General features: G+C 48.3%; 1 protein-coding gene across 3 annotated transcripts in view; it reads left to right on the top strand.

The window, feature by feature from the left end:
• Positions 1–26,220, top strand: part of FER (FER tyrosine kinase) — a 1,039,778-nt gene that overhangs the window by 187,881 nt on the left and 825,677 nt on the right. For all 3 annotated transcript variants that reach the window (XM_078675464.1, XM_078675465.1, XM_078675466.1), the window contains exon 3: positions 2,776–2,949. In XM_078675464.1, coding sequence (XP_078531590.1) covers positions 2,776–2,949 — 174 coding nt within the window. The remainder of the gene's footprint in view (positions 1–2,775; positions 2,950–26,220) is intronic.

Here is a 26,220-nt window from a genome sequence, read left to right on the forward strand (position 1 = left end):
AAAACGTGCCTTGTCCTTCTAACTTGACCGCACTAAAGATTTCCGGGTGGATGATCAACTCTTCGTGGGTTATGAGGCCGCTAAGAAAGGTCGGGCCGTGCACAAACGTACCATCTCTCAATGGGTGTTCCTACGCAGCAAAATCTGTAATTCTTTGGCAAAAAAGGAGCCTCTGGTAGGACTGTGCGCCTATTCTACCAGGGCGACGGCAGCCACGGCGACGGCAGCCACTACTGCTTTGGGCCGTGGAGTTCCGCTCATTGACATCTGCCAGGCAGCCACATGGGCATCCTTACACACGTTCACCAAACATTATTGCCTGGATAGCCAAGTCCGGAGAGACCGCTATATTGGCCGTTCTGTCCTCCAGAACTTTCTGGTGTGGACTTGGTTTGCAGTTCCACCTACGGGGTTGGCATTGCTGGGGTATCTATTCTAAGGTAAGGAATCTATAGCTAATGGTCTCTTTCAGATGAACAAGTTACTTACCTTCGGTAAAGATGTATCTGTAAGAAACCTACGTTAGTTATAGATTACTTACTGCCCCACCCATCCTACCTGTTCTGCAAACTGACTTCTAGAGATATGGACTCCCTTCCATGGCCCTACTTTTGTACACCAGTAGTCCGTGTCTTGCATGGCTCTACGCTTCTGGTGTGGAAAGTCGTGTCAGAACTGAGTTCTGCGTGCAGGGGCGGTATCTAAGTACATCATCCCAGCGACCTAGACGCCGACAACGGACTCCGAGTTGACTGACACCACCTACGGACACGCAGGAGTACTGCTACAGAAAAATTCGCCGGATCCAGTCTGAGACCTGGGGGTGATTCTATGGTAAGGAATCTATAACTAACGTATGTCTCTTACAGATACATTGTTACCGAAGGTAATTAATTTGTTCTTCAAGGTTCTTGGCGTGATTGCCAGTAGAGGTGTGGGTCTGAGTTCAGCAAGCCACAAGGTGAATTGTATAATGATCTGTGAACTTTGGAAAAGATTATCTTTTACAAATGTAACTCTTCTTTGCATTTGTTGTTTTGACCTTGTGTTGATGTGGCTTCTTGGCAGTGAGGCCACAAAAGTAGAGCGCTGGAGTAAATTGAATTTGAATTAATCACACACCAGTGTGCCTTTTTGAGCCCACATTGCCAGTGAGCTTTTTTAAAATATATGTTATAATGTATCAGTGTGCAAATGTTCACTATGATTGGTAAAGTGTTCTGTCACCTTTTTAGATCTGTGTATGAATGTGGTATTTGTTTAGTACAAACATAATCAAAGGCAGCAGAGTGATGTACAGAGTTAAAGGCAATGTGATTGAGAGGCTGCCGATTTTTAGATTCTAATTGCATCATGGTGTGGAGAGGTTCATCTTCATCACTTTCGTGAATTGGAGAAGGGTTTGGGTGGTCCTGATGGATACTTAAATGTTGTTCTAGTTCCTGAGTGCTGACAGGAAAAGACATGTTGCCTTGTTTTTCTTTTTTTTATGCTTATTTTTTACCAGTCTGACCGCGTCCTGGCTGAGAGTGTTTCAAGAACACCAAGGGATGATGCGCTTGCCTTCCAGATGAGCGGGAATGCCAGTCGTGACAATTTTATAAATTATGCAGTTTATTTTGGAGACGGTGCGGGCTGCAAGCAGAACCAGTTAACGTTCATCAGAATGGTGGGGGTAATGTGATCGTTTTCTGCAGATCCTAGATGAGATACTGAGGCTTGAAGGATACTCTTAAGGGTGGGTGGGGTGGGGGCATTTTGATGTCTAGGAGGCCATGGAACAGGGTGTTTCCTCAGTCCAGATGCCTTAGTCAGGAGTTCTGAAGCAACTTTCGGGCCAGCAACAGTTTCACTTTCTTCAGTAAAGAGGCATGGTACCAGGACGTCCGGTTTGTCCGTGTAAACCACAAATAAATAAATGTCTCCTAAAGAGGCAGCATTTGCACCTTGGGTGTCTAATCTGTGTACCTAGCATTGCATTACTGACGGTGTTTTTGTTTTAGTGCACAGCGCAAAAACTGATGAATGCTCATGCTTTAATTAACTAGAACTGCTGATGGTTACTTGTGGTGCATTCCTTCCCATTGTTCTCAACTCCTTTGTGTGGATGTATGTCGTTACAACGCATGCTTTTTCCACGCATGCCTTTTACAACGCAGGTTTTACAACGCAAGTCGTTACAACGACTTGCGTTGGGGGCGCTTAATTTAATTTAGTTTAATTTACTATTCGAACTCCAGTCCCCGTGGATAGTAGGGAAGGTTTTGGATAGTAAATTAAACTATTCCCTATCCTACAGCGCCCTCCAGCGCAAGTCGTAACGACTTGCGTTGTAATTCCTGTGTTGTGAAGATACTGCGTGGAAAAAGTTTCGTTGTAAAGGATGTTTCCCCCTTTGTGTCATTCCAGAAGCATACCAACAATGGCCAAATCAGTTTCTTGACCATTTTCTAGTAGGAGCAGCTAAGTCACATCCAATACCACTCTGAAGTATAACACAAGCAGCCACCGACCAGTTGTGGCCTTGTTGTGCCTCATCGGTGAGGCGCATCTTGAGTTCCTTTGACATAATCAGCATGTCGGACCCAGACAGCTCATAAGTGGAGCTGGATGGTTGTTCCACGTCTGTGCTTGCACCACAGTGGTGGCCAACAATATTTGTTCAGGGGTTATTCATTCTTTTTATGGTTTGAAATGTTAAATGAAATGAACAGAAGAATAATCTGTATTTTTTCTTTGCCCCGTCAAAGATTAATCCGTCTTTTTCCTCCCCAGTCATGGTTGCATATGGTGCAGCAGACAGAGCAACTTAGCCGAATAATGAAATCCCATGCAGAGGACCTAAACTCTGGACCGCTTCACAGGCTTACCATGATGATCAAAGATAAGCAACAAGTGAAGAAAAGTTATGTGTCCATTCATCAGCAAATCGAGGCAGAGATGTACAAGGTACTTTGTTAAACGCTTGAATGCATTTCGAAAGTATAAACACATAAGGTTGTTCTAATTGTTTTAAATTAAGATGTGACTTCGGCAGTAAAAAATCTAATGCTGTCAAGTAAGATTCGTATTTTATTAACAACTAGCTGGACCCGGCCACGCGTTGCTGTGGCTCAGTCTGGTTAAATGGAAGAGAAAGCGCACGTTTCTAATATGTTTAATTTCACAATGCTTGTGGGTACACAATATGTTTTTGTGACTATTGTCTCTATGCGTCCCTTGTAGTTGCGCAGCAAGAAAATCGATAGGGTCTGTTCGGCCTTTTGATTAAAAATACACGCATATTGTACACGCGCGTATTCGAATCCAACATTGTGTATATATATAAACAGGCGCTAATGTTGCAAAGTGAACCAACTCCTCCCCCCCCCCACCCACTTCCCGGTCTGCCATCCTGACACCAACTGTCCATCCTAATATATGTAGACTATTGTCTCTATGCGTCCCTTGTAGTTGTTGCGCAGCAACCATATCGATAGGGTCTGTTCGGCCTTTGGATTAAAAACACGCGCGTATTGGACACGCGCGTATTCGAATCCAAAGTTGTGTATATATAAGCACACGCTTATTCGAATCCAACGTTGTGTATATATAAGCACACACTTATGTTGCAAAGTGAGGGGGGCGTGGCTGGCACGTCAAGATGGCGGTCACACTTTAGGAGTGCTCTGGACCTCTCCGTCATCCTTGCCATGATCCGCCGACATCGGGACCGTCCTACCCCTCGGAGCTGTACCTGATAATCTCTGGTAGCCTGTCTTGTGGCTTTGGAGTTCTCCTTTGCGGCGATTCCCCCGTTCCGCTGTTCAGCAACCGATCACCCGCCGTGCCTTACTGGAAGATGGCGGCCCTTGCCCCCTAGGTGCCGGGGCTCTGAGCGGCGGCCCATTGATTCGGCGGAGCATCCTTGAGGCCGAGGCTGTGGGTGTTGCCGGCGCTGCCGCCTACACGCGGGAGAGGTCGGGTTGTGAATAGGAGGAGACCGGTGGCGAGACAGCGTGCGTAGCGGATTGGCCTGCGGCCTTCCACCGACTCGGATCTTTGAATCCCCTGCGGAGACTCGACCCCCGGGCGGAGCCGGGCCTGCACTGCGGGGCCCCGAGTCTGCTGTCGGTTGTCGGGTCGGACAGCGGGTGGCTCCGTGGTTGGTGCGACGTATTGCCCCCCTCTGGTGAGTGTGGCGCTGGGACCCGCGGGACAGCGCGGTGCCGCCCCGCCGGGGGGTGGGGGGGGTTGTCGGCTGCAGCATCGAGCGGAGGGCAGGGGCTTCTCTCCCCCTCACTAGAGCGCGATCGTGCTGCGGCCGGCAGCGGGCTCCCTGAACCTGCATTCCTGTTGCTGCCTTGGAGTGCGGGGACCTGCGCACTCTCTGGCTCGGGCCTGCCTTCTGCCCGGGGGGAGCGCCATCTTGTGCCAGCGCGACCTCCCCATGGGAGAATCTGAGCTGTGCCACTTGGGGGGCGAAGTGCTGTGAAGGATACCCGCCGCCCAATCCTTATCTTCTGTGGCCCCGGGCCGACGTGACTCTACTCCTGAGGCCCCCTGGGGGGTCGCCTCTGGTCCTGTTTTTTGTTCTTCCTGGGGACCCCTTGGCTCTGCTGATGCTGCTGGTTGTTACGTGGCTGTAGCTATTGCCACCTGTGGCACCCAGTGGAACTACCCTGCTGCGGGAGCTAGCGGCCAATTGTTCTGGGGTCCTTGCATGGTGGGGGCCCTTGCATGGTGGGGGGCCCCTGTTCTCCTCCTACGGTGTGAACCCTGCCTGCGGTGGGTCTAGCTAGCGGCCGTGGACCTTCTAAAGAGAGTTCCTGCCGATGCCCCTGTTGGGAGTGGGTCGCCCAGGTCTACGCGGCATCCCCGGACTTAGCGAACCTGAGGCGACCACGCGCAGGGGCCTCTCCGTTCCCTGTCCGCCCCGCTGGGCGTGGAGCAGGTGTTGCCACTGCGGGGCTCCGCTGGAGGCCGGTGGAAGGCCTACAATGAGCTCCTGGACTGGGGAGTGAAGGTGAGGAGTGGGGTGCTGGGTTTGGGTGGAGAATTCCGCCGTCGGTCAGGGGGCAGGCAGGTGGGTGTAAGGGGGCCATGGTCATAGCGGCTTCCTAGCAGACACTCTGTCTCCTACCCTCTCCCACGCTCCTGGCCCCTACTTGCGACCTTTGACTGAGGTGCTCTGATCTGACAGGACCGGGAGTCGCGGTATATGCCAGTGGTCATTTATCATAGCACCCGCAGAGATATTACTAGTCAGGTGGACACTAGGCATGATCCAGGGCTGGGCCCGGCTTGAGGGTCTGTGTGTGCCCGGTCCTCCCTGGGCTCAGAGCATGGGTAGGACGGACAGATACCCGAAGTTCCCAACCAACCAAACCAAAATGGACTGCTTCACCAACCCAGAGGGGGGAGCTGCTGGGGTGGTGGCGGGGCAGGAGGTTTTCCGTCCGGTGAACTGGCCACTATCCTCCAAGCCATCCACACATTCCAGACCTCGGTAGAGGGCAAGATCGCCGAGGTGAGGGTGGACATGACTTTAATTCGGCTGGACCTCCACAATGCAAACGCCCGGATTAAAGAGACTGAATCTAGGATCTCCTCAGTGGAGGACGACGTGCAGCAACTCAAGGGGCAGGTGGCACGTCTTCAGTCGCACACTCAGGAACTGCACCGCCGGGCGGAGGATGCGGAAAACCGGTCTAGACGCAACAACCTCCACCTGGTGGGCTTTTCGGAAGGAGCGGAACAGGGCCGAACGGTGGACTTCCCGGAGCGATGGTTGAGGTCATGGGTACCCGAGGGAGCCCTGTCCTCGTGGTTCGCGATTGAGCGGGCTCACCGGTCCCTGGCCCCGAAACCACTGCAGGACGCTCCATCTCGCCCGATTATAATGCGGGTCCTTAATTTAAAAGACTGTGACATCATCCTAGTTGAAGCCCGCAAGCAACAATGGCTCCTACATGAAAACCGCACCATTATGATCTTTCCGGATTACACCCGCGAGGTTCAGGGCTAGAGGTGCTCCTTTGGAGAGGTCAAGCAAAAATTGAGGGCACTTAACGTTCAGTATCGGCTCTCTTCCCGGCCCGCCTGAGGGTGATATTTGAGAATAAGGCTCTGTTCTTCGACAATCCGATGGAGACGTGGACCTGGGCGCTACGGAGGAGCGTCCTCTGCGGGTCGAGGGCTGTGCCATGGATGGAGGAGAGGCAAGGGGCGAGCTGGGCCTGTCCGTTCCCTCCGCTCCTCAACCTCCCCGTAACCGCTCCTGTAGGCGCCTTGACTGGAGGCGGGCAAGATCGGACTTCCCGCCGGGTCACACACGACAGTCCACCCAGGTTGAAGAGGGAGCATCGAATGGGAGGCGCTCCGGTTCATCTTGCTGGCAGGCCAACGGTGTTGAGGGGGTCCCGGCCTTCCGTGATTGACCTTCCGGACACAGACCTCTCCCGAAGCCCGCCGCTGCTGGGGGACCCTGCTTAAGCCGTACTCTGCAAGCCGGGCCTAGCTCCGCGGCCGGAGATGGCACGCGGCTCCTAATCTGCTTCTAAACTCCAGTTGATCTTGGCCATTAGGCATTCGCTCATGAGGAGGGGTCCTCCACGCTTCCCAATTCTCAGGCGTTTTAGTTTGGTTGTTGTTTGGTGCACCGGGTGTTGTTGCTGAGAGGGGGGACAACAGATGCTTCTGTTCCTGAAGTGTAGGGTGGGGGTGAAGGCCGGGTTTGGGACGATTTTGTCCGATATGTTGTTTTATTGGGTATTGTGGTGGGAGGGGCGGGTATGTTCCCGTGGTATGTAGTCACATACACCACCGTGTGCGCTCAGGCGCGACTGTACACTTGAAGCTAAGCGCTCCACCTACACCTAGAGCACTCTACCATGACAGGTAACTTCTCCCCTGCGGGATCCCTCCAAGTCTTGTCGTGGAATGTTAACGGTCTGCACAGCGGTTTTAAGATATGCTCAGCGTCTCCACATAGACATCCTCATACTTCAAGAAACGCATCTTCTGGGTAACTGCTGCCCCTTCCTGGCTTGATACGGCTACAACAGGGTATGGTACTCCGGCTTCTCCAGGAGCTCACACGGGGTGGCAATCCTCTTCAGGCGCTCACTTCCCTTTGTTCTTTCCCAAGTGATGCATGACCCTCACGGATAGTTTGTTGCTGTTAGTGGATCACTGTCTGGTACATCCCTCACTCTCATGTCGGTATATGCCCATCCTTCCTTGCTTGCGACCACCTTGACACGCACAGCTTCCTTGCTACACGACACGCCCACAGGCGACATGATCTTTTGCGGGTGATTTTAACGCGGTACTATCCCCAGCCCTGGATACATCGGGTTCCCCCTCTTATCGGCCCGGGTGGCGAATACAAAGCTCTTGCGGAAGTGGTCTGAATCCCTGGGGCTTTGTGAAGTGTGGCGCACTTCGCACCCGCTCCCTGTCGAATTCACGCACACATCCGCGGCCCATCACACCCAAGCCAGCATAGACGCAATCTTTGTCCCCGCCCTTGACTGTTAGCTGATAGTTGATGTCCGTATCCTCCCTAGAGGCATATCTGACCACTCCCGGTACTTCTTGGTTCCGGAGCCCTCTCACCGCGGCCTGTCAAACATGGAAGATGAATGCATGGTACCTCCAAGATAAAAACTTCCTGAAAGAGATTGGGAAGGAGCTTGGCCGCTACGTCGACACCAATGAGGGGTCGGTGGTATCCCCAGGTACCCTGTGGGAGGCGGGGAAGGCGACTGATAGGGGTTTTGCAAACCGGCAACTTAAGATCCAGAGGCAATCGCAGCTGCGGGAAATTACTGCTAAGGAAGAGCAGGCGCTTCGCTTAGAGCAGCTTTTATCCGTATCGGAGGACGCCTCCCAGGCTCGACAACTGGCCCTTATTCGGAGCGACATCAAGCAATTATCCTTGGATGCGGCCAAGCTCCTTTGGCGGTCCTCGGTGGCAAGGATCTACGGCAGGGGGAACAAGAACAGGACGATACTGCATTGGGTGGCTACGTATCCAAAGGTGAACCGTATCATTCCGGAAGTGGTTGAAAGCAGCTGGAGTGGTGCACCGTGCTCCTATGGCAATGGCAAATACCTTTGCAGCGTATTATCGGCGACTGTACACGGCACGGACCCTTGGGCTGACCTTCGCTGCTCTCCTTGACCGGGCTGGAGTGCGTCTCCCTACGTTGGAGCAGGCGGCTCAGAAGGACCTAGAGCGCCCCATCTCCCTGAAAGAGATTGAGGAAGCGATCAACCGGTCCGCCCGGGTAAGACCCCGGGTCCAGACGGCCTGCCGCAAGAATATTATGCGGCCTTTCGAGGCATCCTAGTCCCCCACCTCGCGAACTTGTTTCAGGAAGCGGTAGACTAAGGATCGTTTCCGCCGGAAACGGACTTTGCCACCATTGTGGTCATCCCGAAATCCCAGCCTCCCTCCCGATCATGTGCTGAGTACAGCCCCATATCCTTACTCAACACTGAAATCAAACTCTATGCCGCCATTCTGGCCCAACGGCTGAAACCCTATTTGGCCTCATTGGTGCACTCCGATCAGTGTGGATTCATGCCACAGCGGGGGACCCGCCACTGCCTCCGCAGATTGCCATCAGCCCTGGCACACAGGCACCTGATAACCCCTTACTTGGCGCTCATGTCCAAAGATTTTGAAATAGCCTTTGATTCTGTGGACTGGGAATATCTGCAGGGCGTATTGGCCGAGATGGGGTTTGGGTCCTGATTTTGTTCCCTGGTCCGAGTCCTCTACGCCCGCCCAAGAGCACGTGTTCTGGTCAACGGTGTACTGTCAGAGGCCTTTCCCATCGCCAGGGGCACTAGGCAGGGATGTCCTCTTTCTCCCTTGCTCTTCGCCCTGGCGATGGAGCCCATGGCGTCCCTAGTGCGTGTGCAGGATCGCCTCCATGGATGGGAACGGCCGCATACGGATACGGACAAGATTGCGTTGTACACGGACGATGTCCGAATCTTGCGTGACTTCGAGCGGGCCGCAGGGTAGTGGCTTAACCCTGGAAAGTCCGTGCTCATTCCCCTGCTTCTCTCCAGAGAGTGCTTTGAGTGGCTGTACAACATCCCGATCCGGAGGCTGTCATTTAAGTATCTGGGGATCTGGATCACCCTTCTTCCCGAACTGGGCTGGTCCCTCAACATGGCCCCCTTGGTCAAGAAAGCTAAAGAGGACTTTCTTAAATGGAGCATGCTGTCCTCTGCCTTCACCTGCCCTCCCCTTGTCCCCACCCTGTTTCTCAGTGAACCTCTTCCCTCGATACTTGACCGAACTATTTTGTATGATGCCCGATGGAGCTACCTGGTTTATCTATAGGGGAGATGGGCCATGGATTCCCTTCTTGGTCGTCACCTACCTAGTCGGCCTTTAGACAGACTTCCTTTCGTCTCCACGGTTGTCTCTTCCTGTATCCTCACTTTCTCACCTCCCCTACCCCCCACTACTTCTCTCTCTCTCCTTTCTCTCCTCTCCTAATGTATTGCTGATTGTTTGATGTAATTGTGTAATTGTTGATCTATTTCTGTTATATTGTTGAACCACTTTGTTCCACTTCTTTTCGTCTCTCCTGTCCTCTCCTCCCGCATCCACCCTCTATTTTATGTCTCTCCTTCTCTCCTCTCCCAATGTATTGAGACTGATCTATTTTGTCTGATGCCCGATGGAGCTACTTGGTTTAGCTATAGGGGAGATGGGCCTTTGATTCTCTCCTTGGTCGTCACCTACCCAGTCGGTCTTTAGGCAGACTTCTTTTCGTCTCTCCTTATTGTCTCTTCCCTTATCCTCCCTCTCTCACCTCCCCTGCCCCCTCCACTACTTCTCTCTCCTTTCTCTCCCCTCCTAATTGAATTGCCTATTTTTTTATGTATTGTGTAATTGTTGAATTTGTTCTGTTACATTGTTGATATTCATGTAAAGCGCGCCGATACCTTCGGGTCTAGCCAGCGCTATATAAAACTCTTTAAATAAAATATGTCCTCCGGAACACCCCCTTCTGGTACTCCAAGGTCTGGTTCAAAGAACTGGATAGTCTAATCACTAAGTTCCTCTGGAAGGGTGGAAGGGCCCGGGTGGCTATGTTTGTCTCTCAGATTCCCTCCTATGACGGTGGCATGGCTATGACACACCTATACTTGTATTTCCTGGCGGTTTCGGCTCCTAGTGATACATGACTGGTTTAACAGGGGTTGGTCGGACCCTGCCTATCGGCTTGAACTGAGCGAACTGGGGATAACGGACGTCCAGGCCATGGTATATGGGAATCCGATTCCGAGCCGACTTCCTGAGGTGACGCGCTTGGTGCTGCTGGCATGGTGGGCCTCACTTCGTCACGCGGGATGGACGGGGAAGCTGACCCAGTGCACCCCCCTGTGGCTGGGGACTTGGCTTCGAGAGGTCAGTGGCTTGAGGGGTTTTAAGCCTTGGGACCTTATTGGCATTTCCCAATTAGGGGCCGTACGGGCAAGAGGCCAGATGGGTAAGAGGCCAGATGTTGTCCTTCCGGGAACTCCAAATCTGTTACTCATTACACTTCTCTCAACACTATAAATATCTGCAGTTGAGACATGCCCTTCTCACACACATAGCCGGCGACACGAGGCTCCCTGAATATAGCCCCATTGAGGCTCAAACGTTGATGGGCGATTTGAGTAAGGGGGGGTCTCCCGAATTTATCGTTCGTTAGTCAATAACTCCCCCCACATCACTAGACAAGCTGACGGACCAATGGGTGGAATGGGTGGGCCCCCTTGACGAAGTGGACTGGCACGATGCCCTTATGACTCCCAGAATAGTTACTGTCTCTGCCAAATTCAAGCTGATCCAGTTATACTACCTGCACACTGCATACCTCACCCCCCTGCGCCTGCATCGAGCGGGGCTGCGCCCCAATGCATCGTGCGCACGATGTGGGCATGTCCCGACCGACTTCTTTCATATGGTTTGGTCATGCCCCCGCTTGGGGCAGTTCTGGGGGCCGATTGAGGCAGAACTAACGGAGGTGCTGGGTTGGGATGTCCCCCACGACCCACGGCATTCCTTGCTGGGAATCATTGACAGGTTAGATGGGTCCAGGGCTGATAAGTTGTTTTACAACATAGCTATGGTGGTGGCCAAGCGGGACATTGCGGCGGCCTGGATAAGTCCTGATCCTCCCACGATGGAGAGGTGGCGAAGAGGGGTAGACTGGTGTGCGACCCAAGAGAAAGCCATATATACAGCGAAGGGGCATTCCAAGAAATATCGGAAAGTGGCTAGGGGCTTTGGAAGGTCCTGATTGACCGGATTCTAGCTTTTAGTAGGGGTTTTCAAGGAGACGGTGATTGGGGGTACAGCAATGATGTCAATGAACTTATATTTGTGATTTTCGTGCTCTGGCTGATTTGTTCTTTCTATGTTTATAAAATGAATGTGCTTATCAAAAAAATGTTGCAAAGTGAACCAACTCCTCCCCCCTCCCTCCACCCACTTCCCGGTCTGCCATCCTGACACCAACTGTCCATCCTATTATATGTAGACTATTGTCTCTATGCGTCCCCTGTAGTTTTTGTGCAGCAACCATATCGATAGGGTCTGTTCGGCCTTTCGATTAAAAATACGCGAGTATTGAACATCCGTGTATTTTAACCCCACGTTGTGTATATATAAAGACGCGCTTAACCGCATGCGTGCGGGCGGAATTCCGCTCGTACGCTGAGATTTTTCAAAGCGCACTTTACGTGACGAGCTGGGCTCGTCATCAGCGTAGCAGGAGGCTACCTCATGACGAGCCCAGCTCGTCATCAGCGTCGAAGGGGTTAATCGAATCCAATGTTGTGTAAAAATTTCAAATCAATCGTTGAAGAACTTTTGGAGATTTAATATTTTGAACAAACGAACATTGACATTATTATGTGTCTGTTCGGGCTTTTGATTAAAAACACGCTCGTATTCGACACACGCGTATTGAAATCCAACGTTGTGTATATAAAAACACGCCCATATTCGAATCCAATGTTGTGTCAAAATTTCAAAGCAATCGTTTAAGAACTTTCGGAGATTTGCGATTTTGAACAAACAAACATTTACATTTTTATTTATATAGATTAATTTTAAGGTTTGTAAGTTAACAAGAAGCCCACTACGTCAATACAAAAGTGTTACTTTAGAGAATTTTCAGATCTCTTTCCATCTGCCAACATAAGGAAACTGCTATCATCTCCAGGTGGTAGGACTTCAGGCTGCTTTCTTTAATGCTATTAAATAAAATAAACCTTATCTAGTATTGCACATGCAAACCCGTTGTTATAACTAGACGACTTTTTTTGTATGTCCCAATGTATCCTCGATAAGTGCTTTTTTGACAGTGGGTGTCCCCTGAAACCTTTTTCCTGCCGTTTTGACACTTTATTTGGCTTGGGACACAATTTTCGGTACTTTGACGTGCAGATTACAAGAAACCTATTTCTGTTACAATTAAAGGTTTTCTTTTATAATGCACTTTGTACCACAACCTTTTTAGGTCTATGTGTGTTTGTGTTATTTGTATTGCACAAACCTAGCCAAAGGTAGAAGGGACAGAGCCAGATTTGAAACTTTTCAATGCATCATGGTGTAGTGTCTTTAAAAGAATGCATAATCAGTACTTTCTTGAATTGGAGGAACGTTGGGGTGGTCCTGATGCATAATGGGATTTCTGTTGATTAGCCATGTAAGTGCCTTCTTCTCTAAGGTCAGATCAGCTGCCTGCAGCTTCAGACTGTACTGTGGCAGAATTGTACAGACATCCCTCTGAATGTAGCTCAAAAGAAGGATGTGTTGTATTTGCATGAGACCGTTAACTGTGTCTCCTGGAGTTCTAGACCCAGGCCCATGGAGAAAGGACCCAGTTACATGTGTGCTGCTAGCTGAGGATTGATGATTTTTGCTCCTTATGAGGTCTGAATAATTCTCTATAAGGTCTTAATGACTGTTTAGACTGTCACTGAAACCTTTGGCTTTTGTTTTTTTAAAAAAAACATGTTTTTATTGTTTTTATTTCTGATTTCACAGCAGCAAGATATCACCTAACAATATACAATAACTGACAGTATACAAAAAGATAAAAGACATACACATACAGATAAATAATTCCACCTTCAAAATAGTCAGGGAAAGATCCCCAAATGCTAATACCAATCTGGCGTTTTTTAAGCCCTTGAACAGAAAATAAACTCCATTCTAACTTATATAAATTATACATTTTTGCCCGCCAGAGTTCAAAGGGTGGAGGATCTTTCTGCAGCCACTCCCCAGCAATACAAAGATGGGCGACAGTCATAGAAAAAACATACCAGCTGTTGATGCTGGTGTAATACATTCAAGTGACTATTAGCAGGCAACTTCCCTAATAACATCATAGCAGGAGTAATTGTCAGACGAATATTTATAACCAGAGACAGGAAATTTTCTATGTCAAAAATAAATAATTTTGTTCACAATTTATCACAGCAAAAAAATATATGTACGCTATCAGCATTGTCTTCCCCACATCGGAAACACTTTCCATCAAACCCAGCCTCCCATTTAGACATCCGAGCGGGGGTATAATATAAATCAAATAAAGTCTTAAAAAACTGAACTTTCAGATTCGCTGACAATAAGGTCTCCCTAGAAAGTACAATGAGTTTCTCAGCCGAAATATCTGGTTCTCCCCACTCTCTGGACATTTGATGTTGTATTTATCCAGATTGTTTGGTCTGTCTGATAATAGTAACTGATATAGCACACCAATTTTTTCTTGTCTTCTAACCGTCTCTACAAGAGAGTGGGGTACCATATTAACATTGGTCCAAAATAAAAAGTCCCTAATATGCAAAAAAATTTAAAACTGCACTTTAGGCAAGTCATAATGTAAAACTAATTCGTCAAAAGATTTACACCCCCCATCAGGAGAAAAGAAATGCCCTAAATCCTGATATCTTTCTTTCTCCAACCTTGAGCTGGGCAGCATGCTGTTTTCAGTTCCTCGCATTTTTAAAGCCAAAATGGGCGGGCGTTCATTTTGTTACTTAGCGGCCTCTTATTGGAATAGACTGCCCCTTGAATTACGGATGGAACCCTCCGAGAGGAGATTCCGTATGAAACTTAAGACGCATCTCTTCCCTATAGATTAGTGGTCTGTGTCGTGTTAGAGATTCTGCTGGTTTGGCTGGTCTGATGGTTTAATGATGGGGTTCTATAGAGCGGGGACACACTGTTCAGTGTAACCAGGCGCTCAATAAATGGTTTTATTATTATTATTATTGAGCTATATTATCCCCAAATATAGAAGGTAAAATCTTTACTGCATTCAAGGGAGTTTAGTATGAGATTTTCCCCATTGAGTCAAACATTCGTAATAGTTTCCAAACTTTATAAGCAGTATGCAAGACTTTAAACCATGTTCGTTTAAAATAACTTCCATCCACTTCTTAAAATTGGCCATGTCTGGCAATTGGGCTTATGAGAGTTTCAAAAATTGTTGGTGCATAGCACTATTCACAGCTCCTTCCCCCGTAATTAAAACCCGCATTTTTAACAAAAAACATGTGTAGAAATATAAAGCATAATCAGGTACCGCTAAGCTTCCTGTCTCAACAGGTAACGTCATAAAGCGCATCACACGTCTAGGCCTACCGGGATTCCAAATAAATTTTCCACAGATCGATTGTAGATGTTGTAGTCTAGCATTTGTAACTTCCAATGGCAATGAGCAAAATTGGTAAAGAACCTTAGGTAAGACATTCATTTTAATAATATTGCTACGCCCAATTAGAGTGAAGTGTAGATGCCCCCATCTATCTAAAGAATCTTTAACATTGGGTATCAATAGATTCCAGTTCACATCCATCACTTCAGACATAGAAGATAGTATTTGGATGCCCAAATATGTCACCTCTTTACCTACCCGCTCATCGATCCATACAATATTATCTGAACCCAAAATTTGTGTTTTTGCCACATTGAGCCTATAACCAGCAATGAATCCGAATTCTGTCACTAACCGTTCAATCTCAACCATCGCAAGAGAGGGATCCACAGTGGTCACGGCTATGTCGTCCGCATAGGTAAAAACGGAGAATTGGTAATCATGAAACACAAATGGTGGGATACGAGCATTGTGAGATAGTTGTTCTACAAAAGGATTAATGTAAAGAGCAAATAAAAGGGTAGAACAGGGGCAGCCTTGCCTGGTGCCCTGAGTAATAGACACTGCCTCCGATAGAAAACCCATAGCAGAAATGTTGGCAGTAGGAGCATTATACAAGGCTTGCAGAACTGTAATAAATTTGTTACCAAAGCCACTTCGTTCCAACAATTGCCACAGATAGTCCCTTTCCACACGATCGAACGCTTTCTCCGCGTCTAATAAAATCAAAGCTAAATCCCTCTTTTCCGTGCAAGCAGTATCAAATAATGTTATAACTTTATTCACATGTGCGACAGTTCCACGTTGAGGGATAAAGCTGTGTTGATTTAAAGAAACCAAAGAAGTGATCGCTTTAGATAATCGATTTGCGAGGATTTTAGAATAAATTTTACTATCACAATTTAATAACGAAAGTGGGTGATATGATCCCACCAATCCGGTGATTTGCCCTTTTTACAAAACACCGCAATCGTGGCTTCTGACCAAGATTTAGGCGGATGCCCTAATAGTGCCGTACGAAAAACCTTCAGCATCTCATCCTTAATTTGATGAAGAAAAAGCCTAGAGACCTCAGCTGGAATCCTATCAAGTCCTGCTGCATTCCCTAAGGCTAAGCTATTTTCTACACTTTCTAGTTCAATCATAGAGATCGGGGAGTCAAGTTGCTCCGAAAGAAGAGGGTCTAATTGCACCAATCCCTCCTGTAAAAATACACTTTCACCCCCAGCCGATCCTCCCTGCTGGGTATAAAGAGTGGTATAAAACCGATGAAAAATAGAAAGTATCTGTTGTGGATCAGAGTGCAACAAACCACTCTGATCCTTCAATGATTGAATAGTTCGAGGGGATTCTTTGATACGAAGTCGCAAAGCCAGCCGTCTTCAAATAGTTTCCCCAAATTCATGGTTTTGCGGTTTAAATATTAGATATTTTCTAGCATTCTCCACATTCCAAAACCCCAAAAGGTTTGCACTATGTTTAACAACATTATTTTCTAAACCGGAAATATAATTCTTGAGTTTAGCAATCCCTATAGTTGGGGCGCTTTCTGCCTCTCTCAAAGTCTCGTAATGCCGAGATAGATCCAGCTTAAGTTTCTTTTGTTAGGACTCTTTCCCCCCCCCCCCCCCCCCCCCCCCCGTAAACAAGCCTTAAAGGTATGCTAAATAATAGTAGTATGAGCGGACAAATTATTGTTTATAAAAAAATCCTTAATCCAATGATTCGTATATTCCCTAAATTCTTTTTTAAACAGAGCTTCCGATCAAATGAGAAATACCTTAAATAAAGTCCTCCTAGATGTAGCTAATTCTAGACAGTAGGGGCGTGATCTGATGAGATCCTTGGATATACCTGAATAGAAGCATCTGTTAACAGAGAAGCAGGAGCAAAAAATAATCCAATCTAACAAATTCTTTATGTGGGTAGGAATAGAAAGTAAAACCCATATCATGTTCCTTTAATTTACCCCAAACATCGACTAAGCCATGATCGCAAATTAGATTATAAAGTGCTTTAAAAACTTTTGGTTTTCGTCCATTATATTTCTGGGGGCCCTCCTGTAGTGCATGATTAGTTAAATTAAAATTAATATCGCCACAAATTACCAAAGGATGTTCCCATGTGGCTAATTCAATATTGGCTTTTGTTCAGGCAGGTCACAAAAATATATCATAGTTTATCTGTGTCATTCTGTTAGGACTTACTGTAAGACCGCAGCTTTGCTCTTGCAGAGATGAACTTTCTCCCAACTCTTTTCAGTATTCAGAGGCATGTGTAACATTTGCTCTCTCTCTTCTATTTATAGTAGCTTTGCAGCCTTTGGTTTGTGTTTCATGGAACAGCCAAGGATATTTAGGCATGTTACTTTTATTTTGTTAGTGGTATTTGTGCTATATGGAGTGGCATGGTCCATGTGTAGAATGACTGGGGTATGTGTGGATGTTTACAAAGCAAGTCATACTAATGGTAAAATGTGTTGTGCTTTACAGTCTCATGCATGATCATGCTCCATTTGTTTCAAATGTCCTTCCCATTACCCCTCGTACATTAGTGGCCACTTGATTGCTACTCAGGTGGCTGTTTTTGATAATCCTCTCTCCTATCTTTTTTGTGCCTCAGGTTATTTTAGGTGACACCCTTGCATATTATTAGTTACCAACTCATGTCCGAAGATGTTTTCCCAGGCATTAAGAAGCAAACACAAGAATTCTTGATCCCATTAACTAAATGCTTTCAGTTCGATATGTCTTTCTGACCTCCACTGCATGCGTATTTTGATGATTACATTTCTCCTTGTTACCCAGCTTTATGTCAGAAATTGGTAGCCGGTTTTATTGCCTTCGCTTTTTAGGTCACAGCCTACCGTTGCTAAAGACACCTTGGGGACTTTCAGAAAGGTGACCTAGGAATGCATTCTGCCCGTTGATTACCATTGACTTTGTGGTTTGTAACTCACATTTTCTGGCTTTCTATTTGCTGGCTTTATTTGCTTTACAGAATCCAGGTTCAGTTTGTCCCTCCCATTCCCTAAAACTCCCACGTACTCGCTTTCTGTAAACCGCCCTGTAAATCATGTTCTTATTTCGTCATATTTCCTGTGCATTCAAAGACTGAGGTCAAATGCCAGGTGCTGTCTTTCGCACTTGCTTTACTTTTCTTTCTTGGACTTTAAAGTGAGAGAATTTACGTGACAATCTTGAGGGGGGAGGGTAGGAAAGAGTTTTTTTTCTAGCAAACAACAGTTAAATTAACTGTGTAAGTATTTCAGAATATATCAGAATGAACACAAAATAAGAACCTTTTTGTTATTTCTGAAGTGTGTTGAAAACAGATTCTTTAATATGATCAAAACAAATCATTACACTAGGTGATGCTATTTTCACACATTTTCGTCTGGGCACTGATTAGTTTTATTAGTAAAACTGTATGCCTGTGCAAATGTAATGACCATTTCAATTGACAATGTTTTGTCTGTAAAGGCAGTGTTCTTTCACTCCATGAATATTTCACTCTTTGCCCCTCCACTCTACTCCACTCCCACCACTTCACTATATAGTGCCCGCTCCACTTTATACCACTCCACACCAGTTCACTCTGTACCATTCAACTCTACGCACTGCCCTCTGCCAACTCCCTCTTCGCCACTGTACTCTAAAACACTGCACTCTACACCACTCCACTCTACACCCCACCAGTCTCTGCCACACCAATCTACCCTGTACAATTCCACTCTATGCCACTGTACTCTGCAGCACTCTGCAACACTGCACTCTCTGCCAAGGCATTTTATTCTGTAGCACTCCACTGGGTGCCTATGCACTCTATGTACAGTTCACTGTACTGTACCCTACCCTAACCGACTCTGCACCACTTCACTGTACGCCATTACATTCTATGCCACTGCGCGCTACTCTGCACCACTCCTCGCCACTTCACTCTATGCTGAAACAATCTACTCATCGCCACTGCACTCTGCGCCATACTACTTCACTCTGCGTGACTCCGCTCTATGCCACTGCAGTCTACGCCATTCTACTGTACTCTAGTCAAACCTACTCTGCACCACTGCACTCTATACCACTGCAGCCTACACTACTTTACTGTATGCCTTTACCCTCTATGCAATTGGACTTTACTCTGCACCACTCTACTCTGCACCACTCCACTCTACCCCACTCCACTCTACTCTGAAACAATCTACTCTACGCCACTCCACTTTGTGCCATAGCAGTCTGCGCCACTCTACTCTTAACCACTACATTCTGTGCCAGTGCACTCTACGCCACTGCATTCTACTCTGCAACACTGCACTCCATACCACTGCTCTCTAAGCCATTCTATTCCACTACACTCTACTGGACAATACTCTATTCTGCACTGCTCTATGCTACTCTAATCTGTACCACTCTACGTCTCTGACAGGGGAACACACTGGGAGTATGTGAGGCCCTGGCGAAGGTGAGATGCCTCCAGGCGTTGAAGCACTCGAAAGTGAAGTGAGCCCAAGAAAAACGCCTGGATCAAGGCTGGCAAGAGACCTACCATCCGTGAAATCTGGCGGAGAGAAACTGACTGTGTTGCCAGAATCCTCCGGACCTCGTTTTGTATTTTTGCCACCTTCCTGCAAGGAAGACTCAGGGTGGTCACCCCCCAGTCGGTGACGAACCCCAGAAAAGTGACTGAGCGCGCGTGGTGTGGGTTCAGTGTGGATTGCGTCTGGTTTATGATAAATCCCAAAGATTGCAGAAGCATCACTGTCCTTGGTAGGTGTTGCGATAACCTCCTCAGGCATTGGTCCATCAGTAACATGTCATCCAGATATACGATCATGTGTATACCGACCGATCTTAAGGTCTTGATGGCTGGTCTCAGCACCTTAGTGAAGCAGCAAGGGGCGGAGGAGAGGCTGAAGGGAGAAGAGGTAAACTCAAATGTTTGGCCCCGCCACTGTAGCTGGAGGAAACGCCAATGTGGTGGAAAAATGGGTACAGTGAGATAGGCGTCTTTGAGGTCCTGACGGACATCCAGTCGTTGGGGCAAAGCAAATCCAGCTGAGGTAAAATCCCTCCATCTTGAAGTGGCGATATACCAGCCACTCGTTGAATTCCTTGAGATTGATAACCGGACATTCACCCCAGTCCTACTTCTGCACCAAACAAAAAGATTGCTGATAAAACCTGAGGGATGGGGGTGGGAGTGATTAAATCACCCCTTTCGCCTGTAGTTCCTGCACTTCCCTTTGGATCAGTGAGGCCCCCTGACCCGGAAGTGCAATGGGTTTGTTGGGGTGGGGGTGTCTGGAAGTGGGACCCATAAAACTCTATATGGAATCCCTGAACTGTATGGCATACGCATGCTCCTGATGTTATCTCCCGCCAATTGTCCAATGAACCCGCCAAAAGACCCCCTAAATGAGTGCCAGAAACCAGAGGAAAACTCCACGTGGAAATTTGCGTTGGCACCTCCTCCGCCCGAGGCGGGATACTGGGAGCGGCCAGCCGAGCGCCCCCTGCCACGGCTGGCCCCAGAGAAAACGCTTCACTGTGGACTGGGCTTTGCCTCGTGAATTAAAGGTGGCAACAAACTTGCTAAGCACCTTGATGAATGGGCCGCCAAAGAGACCACCTTGGGCCACCTGCCCCGCCTTCGAGGTTGCGATCTTAATTAACAACGACCGGCACCTCTCCGTGGAGATGGCACTCCGTAAAAATACAATGGCCCATTGGGCCCAGCCGGAAAGAACGTCTGGGGGATCAGGGCTTCTAAGGCCTTGCCGTCTTCCGGTGCGTCGAAATATCTTTACAAGAGGACCCGTGATGTTTAGGAGTTTATTCTGGCACGCCTGCCAAGAGTGGCTGATTACCTTTTTAGGGTCTTTGATATATTTGGCCAGGAAAGTGGCCATGCGCGCATCGATCTCTGGCTTCAGGGCCACTTTGCCGTCCAAAGATGGATGAGGACACTCCGCCCGAAGGCAGCTGCGGACCTCCTTGTCCGTGGGCTTCCTCAGCCTGCTAGCCACATACTTGGCCACCTTGTCACATGGGATCCACTTTGAGGACCGTGGATGCATCAGGTCAGCCGGTTCCAGTAGATCTAACTGGGGTCCTGAAGGGCACTCGCCCGTGACTTGCGTTGAAGCACTCGAAAGTGAAGTGAGCCCAGGAAAATCACCCGGACAAAGGCTGACAAGAGACCTACCATCGTGAAATCTGATGAAGAGAAACTGACTGTTTTGCCAGCATCCTCTGGACCTAGTTTCGTATCTTTGCCACATTCCTGCAAGGAAGACTCAGGGGGGTCGCCACCGAGTCGGTCACAAACCCCCAAAAAAGTGACTGAGCACGCGTGGTTTGGGTTCAGTGTGGATAGCGTCTGGCGTACAATAAATCCCAAAGATTGCAGAAGCATCATCATCCTTCGTAGGTGTTGCGATAACCTCGTTGGGCATTGGTCCATCAGTAACAAGTCGTCCAGATATACGATCATGCGTATACCGGCTGATCTCAAGGTCTTGATGGCTGGTCTCAGCACCTTCATGAGGCTGAAGGGAGAAGAGGTGAACTCAAATGTTTGGCCCCCTCCCCTGGAGCTGGAGAATAACGCTGATGTGGTGGAAAAATGGGTACAGTGAGATAGGCGTCTTTGATTTCCTGACGAACCATCCAGTCGTTGGGACAAAGCAAATCCAGATGAGGTAAAATCCCTCCATCTTGAAGTGGCAATATACCAGCCACTTGAGATTGATAACCGGACATTCACACCAGTCCTACTTCTGCACCAAAAAAAGATTGCTGATAAAACCTGAGGGATGAGGGTGGGAGTGATAAATCACCCCTTTAGCCTGTAGTTCCTGGACTTTCCTTTGGATCAGTGAGGCCTCCTGACCCCGAAGTGGAATGGGTTTGTTGGGGTGGGGGGTGGTGGCTGGAAGGGGGACCCGTAAAACTCTATATGGAATCCCTGAACTGTATGGAGTACTCATGCTCCTGATGTTATCTCCCGTCAGTTGTCCAATGAACCTGCCAAACGACCCCCTAAATGAGTGCCAGAAACCAGAGGAAAACTCAGCGTGGAAATTTGCATTGGCGCCTCCTCCGCGGGGGTTCATTGCCCTGGCCTCTGTGCCGTGGCAACCCACTGGTGGGATCCATTTTGAGGAGCGTGGATGCGTCCGGTCAGCCGGTTCCAGTAGATCTGACTGGGGTCCTGAAGGGCACTTGCCCGTGACTTGCGACCCTGAGGAGGGGTTAGGAGAAGACAGACTTATGCCCTTATATTGACTCGGGCACACTACACGTGGGCTGGGCAGTCTGCCGATAATTAGGAGTCAACACTCCTGACGGATCCTACTCGCATGATGCTCAGGCTCCAGGCAGGAGGGGGCCGGTAGCTGACTCGGCTTGCCGCGGGTAGAAGTGCTAAAGGAATGTTGAAATTGACGCGCTCTCCGCTCTGCGACCATCCAGTGGAAGAAGGAATGTAGCGCTGCTGTGCACTGTGACGCTCGCCCTCTAGCAGCGGGAGGCCGCCACGCACCATGGCCCCGCAAACCCATGACGGGCCTCACAAGAAAAGGAGCGGCCGCGAAGGAGCTTAAAACGTTTGCGCGGCCGCCTATTATTAGGCGCAAACTGCCTCCCTGTAAACAACAAGGAAAAGTGAGAAACCCAGTATTCCCTTGTAGGCTTGGGTAGTGTATATGTTAACGGGTAATCGTGCCTACAAGGGATTTCTTTTAGTACACTGGGTTCAACATTCAATATGCAAAACAATGTTTACAAGCTCCGTCTAGTGCTTACATTTGATTTTTTTTAAATGTAATTTGCTCATTTATATCAGACTAAATCTGCTACAAATACTCTTTAAACGATTTTAGCTACAGCTAACTGATGGAAGAAGTTTGACACTTAAGATTAAAGCGTATTTGTGCTGCATACTAATGTGGGGAAATCTGTTGGTGCTAGCAAGTAAATTATACTAGTAGAAGATGATGTTGCTACATATAAGAAGCAATATATGGTATAATTTATGGACAATATAACTACATACACCCAGAATTAGTTACTGATAATACATTGTCATTTGATATCCAGGTAAACATTGTTCTTCCCTTCTATGTTGCTTGGATTTCGTTCATTTATTGTGCAGTACGATATACCTGTGGGAGTGTACATGGTGCATTGTTACTAAATTAGTTTGAGTCTGTGCACATCTCTTGGGGTGTATGCATGTTGCATATATTGCTGCTGTAGTTGTATCTATCTTCTGTGCTTTTTAGGTCTCGCCTTGCGATGCAGCGCGAAAGCGCTGTCGCCAGCGAGATCTATTGTTGCTGACTTGCCTCCCAAGGTAGACAGGAGATGGGCACGCGTAGGACGGACTGGAAATATGAACGCGCCGTGCACATCTCCTGTCCCCCTTCCGTCCTCAGCAGCCTCGTGCACTTTCACTTTTCATTTTCCCCGTCCGCTGCACAGCATGATATACACAAAATGCCCAAGACGTGTCAGCGCACTGGCGCTTAAAATAAAATATGCCCCAGATGGAGTGGCCCGGAACGGCGGGACCGCTCAGGACAGGCAGTCGCTAGTGCCAGCATGCAGCCCCACTCTCCGGGCTGCTGTGCAGAGACTCTTCTCGGCAGCCTGCACGGGGTTCCAATGCGACGCCCTGCAGGAGCTCCCTCAGCATACGGGAGCCCTGCAGAAACACACCACGCCTCTCCACCCGGGCCCCCTCCTGGGACCCGGGACTTCTCAGGACTTCCACCGCTATGGCGGGGCTCTCCCTTCCTCATGAGAGCCCCGCATCAACGAGCCACACCGGCCTCTTCCGGCAGTGTCACAGGCCCCCCAGCCCGCAACAGTGATTTTGTGCTTGTTATGTTTGTTGTAGGGGTCCGGCTGTTATGGATACAGACTTTGAGCGGATTGGTGTTGGGAAAGTCCTGGGCAGCATTAATGTTATAAACTGGAGCCTTGACCTTTGCATTGTTAAGGATATTCTTAATTTGTGGCCTGGAGGAAAAGGCAGACGAGCCTTCTGAAGCAGTAATTGGCAGATGAGCAAGAACACAGTCGAACAACACACACGTTCATTGAAACATCAATCAAAGTGTGTTTGGGGCGATCGCATTTGTTTAAAGACCGTGACCTTGACTGCCGATGCCTGTTTGATAACAGTCGCTACGCAGGATGAAAGCAGGCCGCAGGGCCTCTTAGATGTCATCACTTCAGCACATACGGGAAACTCCATGCCATTACTGCACACCACATTCCACCCCACACATTTCCTGTGAAGGGGCACGTAGTCAAGCTCCCGCCTTCAGCGCGTTCCCAGCATGGCTCTGATTGGGGGAAACTCATTGGGCGTCCTATTAAACCCCCTTTCACAGTGCACTCCAGTGAGAGTACTCATGAGCGTATCATAGGAGTGTGATTGCACTTTTTAAAACGCTTACATTATCGTTCCCTCTTGCAAAGCAGGGATGTGCAACACCCCCACCAACTTTTTTGGGCGTGGGAATTATAATTGAAATCCACTTACGTACTATTGGGTCTCATCACAAAAAGTGTCTTCTTGTAGAGGGTCACTAAACGACTTGTTAATGAATGTAATTAGCCAGGTGGCAATTTAGACCCCCCCAACTGCTCCCAACTCTACCCCCTCCCTTACAACCCCGTCCCCTCCCCAAGTGTGTGGCTGCCAAAGCAGGGATAACGTATTTCTGGGACAGCAGCCCTCCGATTCGGTATTTGCTTTCCAAAGCGGAAAATATGTGTTTTTCTAACAAAGCTTGTGTCCACTAACAGAATAGGACTGCTTAAAAAAAAGAAAAAGCATTTGCAATGCAATACTTCTCGCATTTACGCGAATTTGAGCTATTAACATTGCAAATAACATTGCCTTTTATTTTTATTTTCGTTTTAAAAACATAAATAAAAGGCATTGTCCTTTACAATGCCAATAGTTTAAACTTGTGTAACTGCGAGACCTATTGCATTGTAAATGTTTGTTTTGACTGTAGTCTGCTCCGTTGTGTCGAGTTTTCAGAGTGCTGTGGGCATGTCAACAATGAAAGTCACCTTTGTTGATATGATGATCTGTAATGAGTGTGGGTATGATTGTCAGTCTGTGTATCACTTGTGTTTACTAAAAATATTCAGGCTACATCCTTGGTGTGTGTATGTGTAGCGGGGTCAGAAGGAATGTGCAATAGACTACGTCGAGGTAAGGAAGGTTTTATTTTAAGGTAGTCTCTTCTTCGGCGGTCTGCCAGTTTGCACATAAAATGAGGATTAGAGACAATGTGGGGAAACCAAAATAAAAGAAATAAAGTCCTCCTAATCTTCGACCTTGGACAATATCCTCTCTGGAAGGTCAGCTGTCCTCCCTTAGTCTTCAGGCAGGGTTTGAGGAAGGTGCTCCGGAGTCCCCAAAAGAAAAAGTATCAGAAAGGCAAGAATCAGTATCGCGCTCTTCTGTTTTGATATTGTCAGGTAAGGGGTGGTGAGTAAACACTCTGGTGCAATAGTGGTTGAAGACGTAGATAAACGGGAGGCGGGGAGGAGTGGTAGTGAGGGGTGGGGTATGTACACTATTAACAATAAGGAGGGGAGCAGCGATCATATTAACCATCGGGCTTCTCCTGCTTCGCGATCCAGCCACTAAACCCCTCCCGTACCTGTGTCAGCCATGCTCCACCTGCAGCGTGGCTCAGCGAAGCGTGTTCCGGGTGGCCTCCTGGCTTCTCCTTCCGCTCTCGGCGTTCCTCCTCTCATTCCGGGTTGGATGACTTTTCCCCGGCTTCTTGGTTCTTCCTCATGACCTCGGCTCGTCTGGTCTCCGGTCTCTCTCCACTCGTCTCGATCTCCGGTGTCCATGCACACCCAGTTCTGACTTCTGTGTCTCCTTATCGACGACGTCATCAGAGGGGGCGGAGCCTTCCATTAGCTGGTTCCAGTTAAGGGGCCCGTACCGATATCTGCCAGTTCCAGTTGGGATCCCTGCAGCCAATCCTCCTGCCGAGAAAAAATATATATGCGGTTTGATGTTAGTGACGTCCCACCAGTCACCCTTTTTCCCCGCGGTTTCCCCGCTGGCCTTGTGACACTCCTCCACCCTTGGATTCTCCCGATTGGGGAGAGGAAATATTCTAGACAGGTAGTCCGCACTACCGTTTTCCTGCCCTTTGCGGTGTTTGACAGTGAATGAAAAAGGCTGGAGAGAGAGAGAGAAACCAACGGAGTACCCGTGGATTTTGAGCAATGTTACGGCTTATCCACTGTAGGGGGCATGGTCAGTGTGCAAGGTGAAGTGATGACCTTCTAGGTATTAACGCAGCTTGTCTATTGCCCATCTGACTGCGAGACACTCACGCTCAATAGTGGGGTACTTCATTTCCCTTGGAAACAGTTTTCTACTGATGTAAACTATTGGGTGCTCTATACCCTCTAGAGACATTTGGGACAATACTGAGCCTATCCCATGGTTGGAGGCATCGGTGTGTAAGTTAAAGGGGCGTGAAAAATCAGGTGAGGAT

Source organism: Lissotriton helveticus, chromosome 2_1 (genome assembly GCF_964261635.1).
Source record: "Lissotriton helveticus chromosome 2_1, aLisHel1.1, whole genome shotgun sequence".
NCBI classification, from domain to species: Eukaryota; Metazoa; Chordata; class Amphibia; order Caudata; family Salamandridae; genus Lissotriton; species Lissotriton helveticus.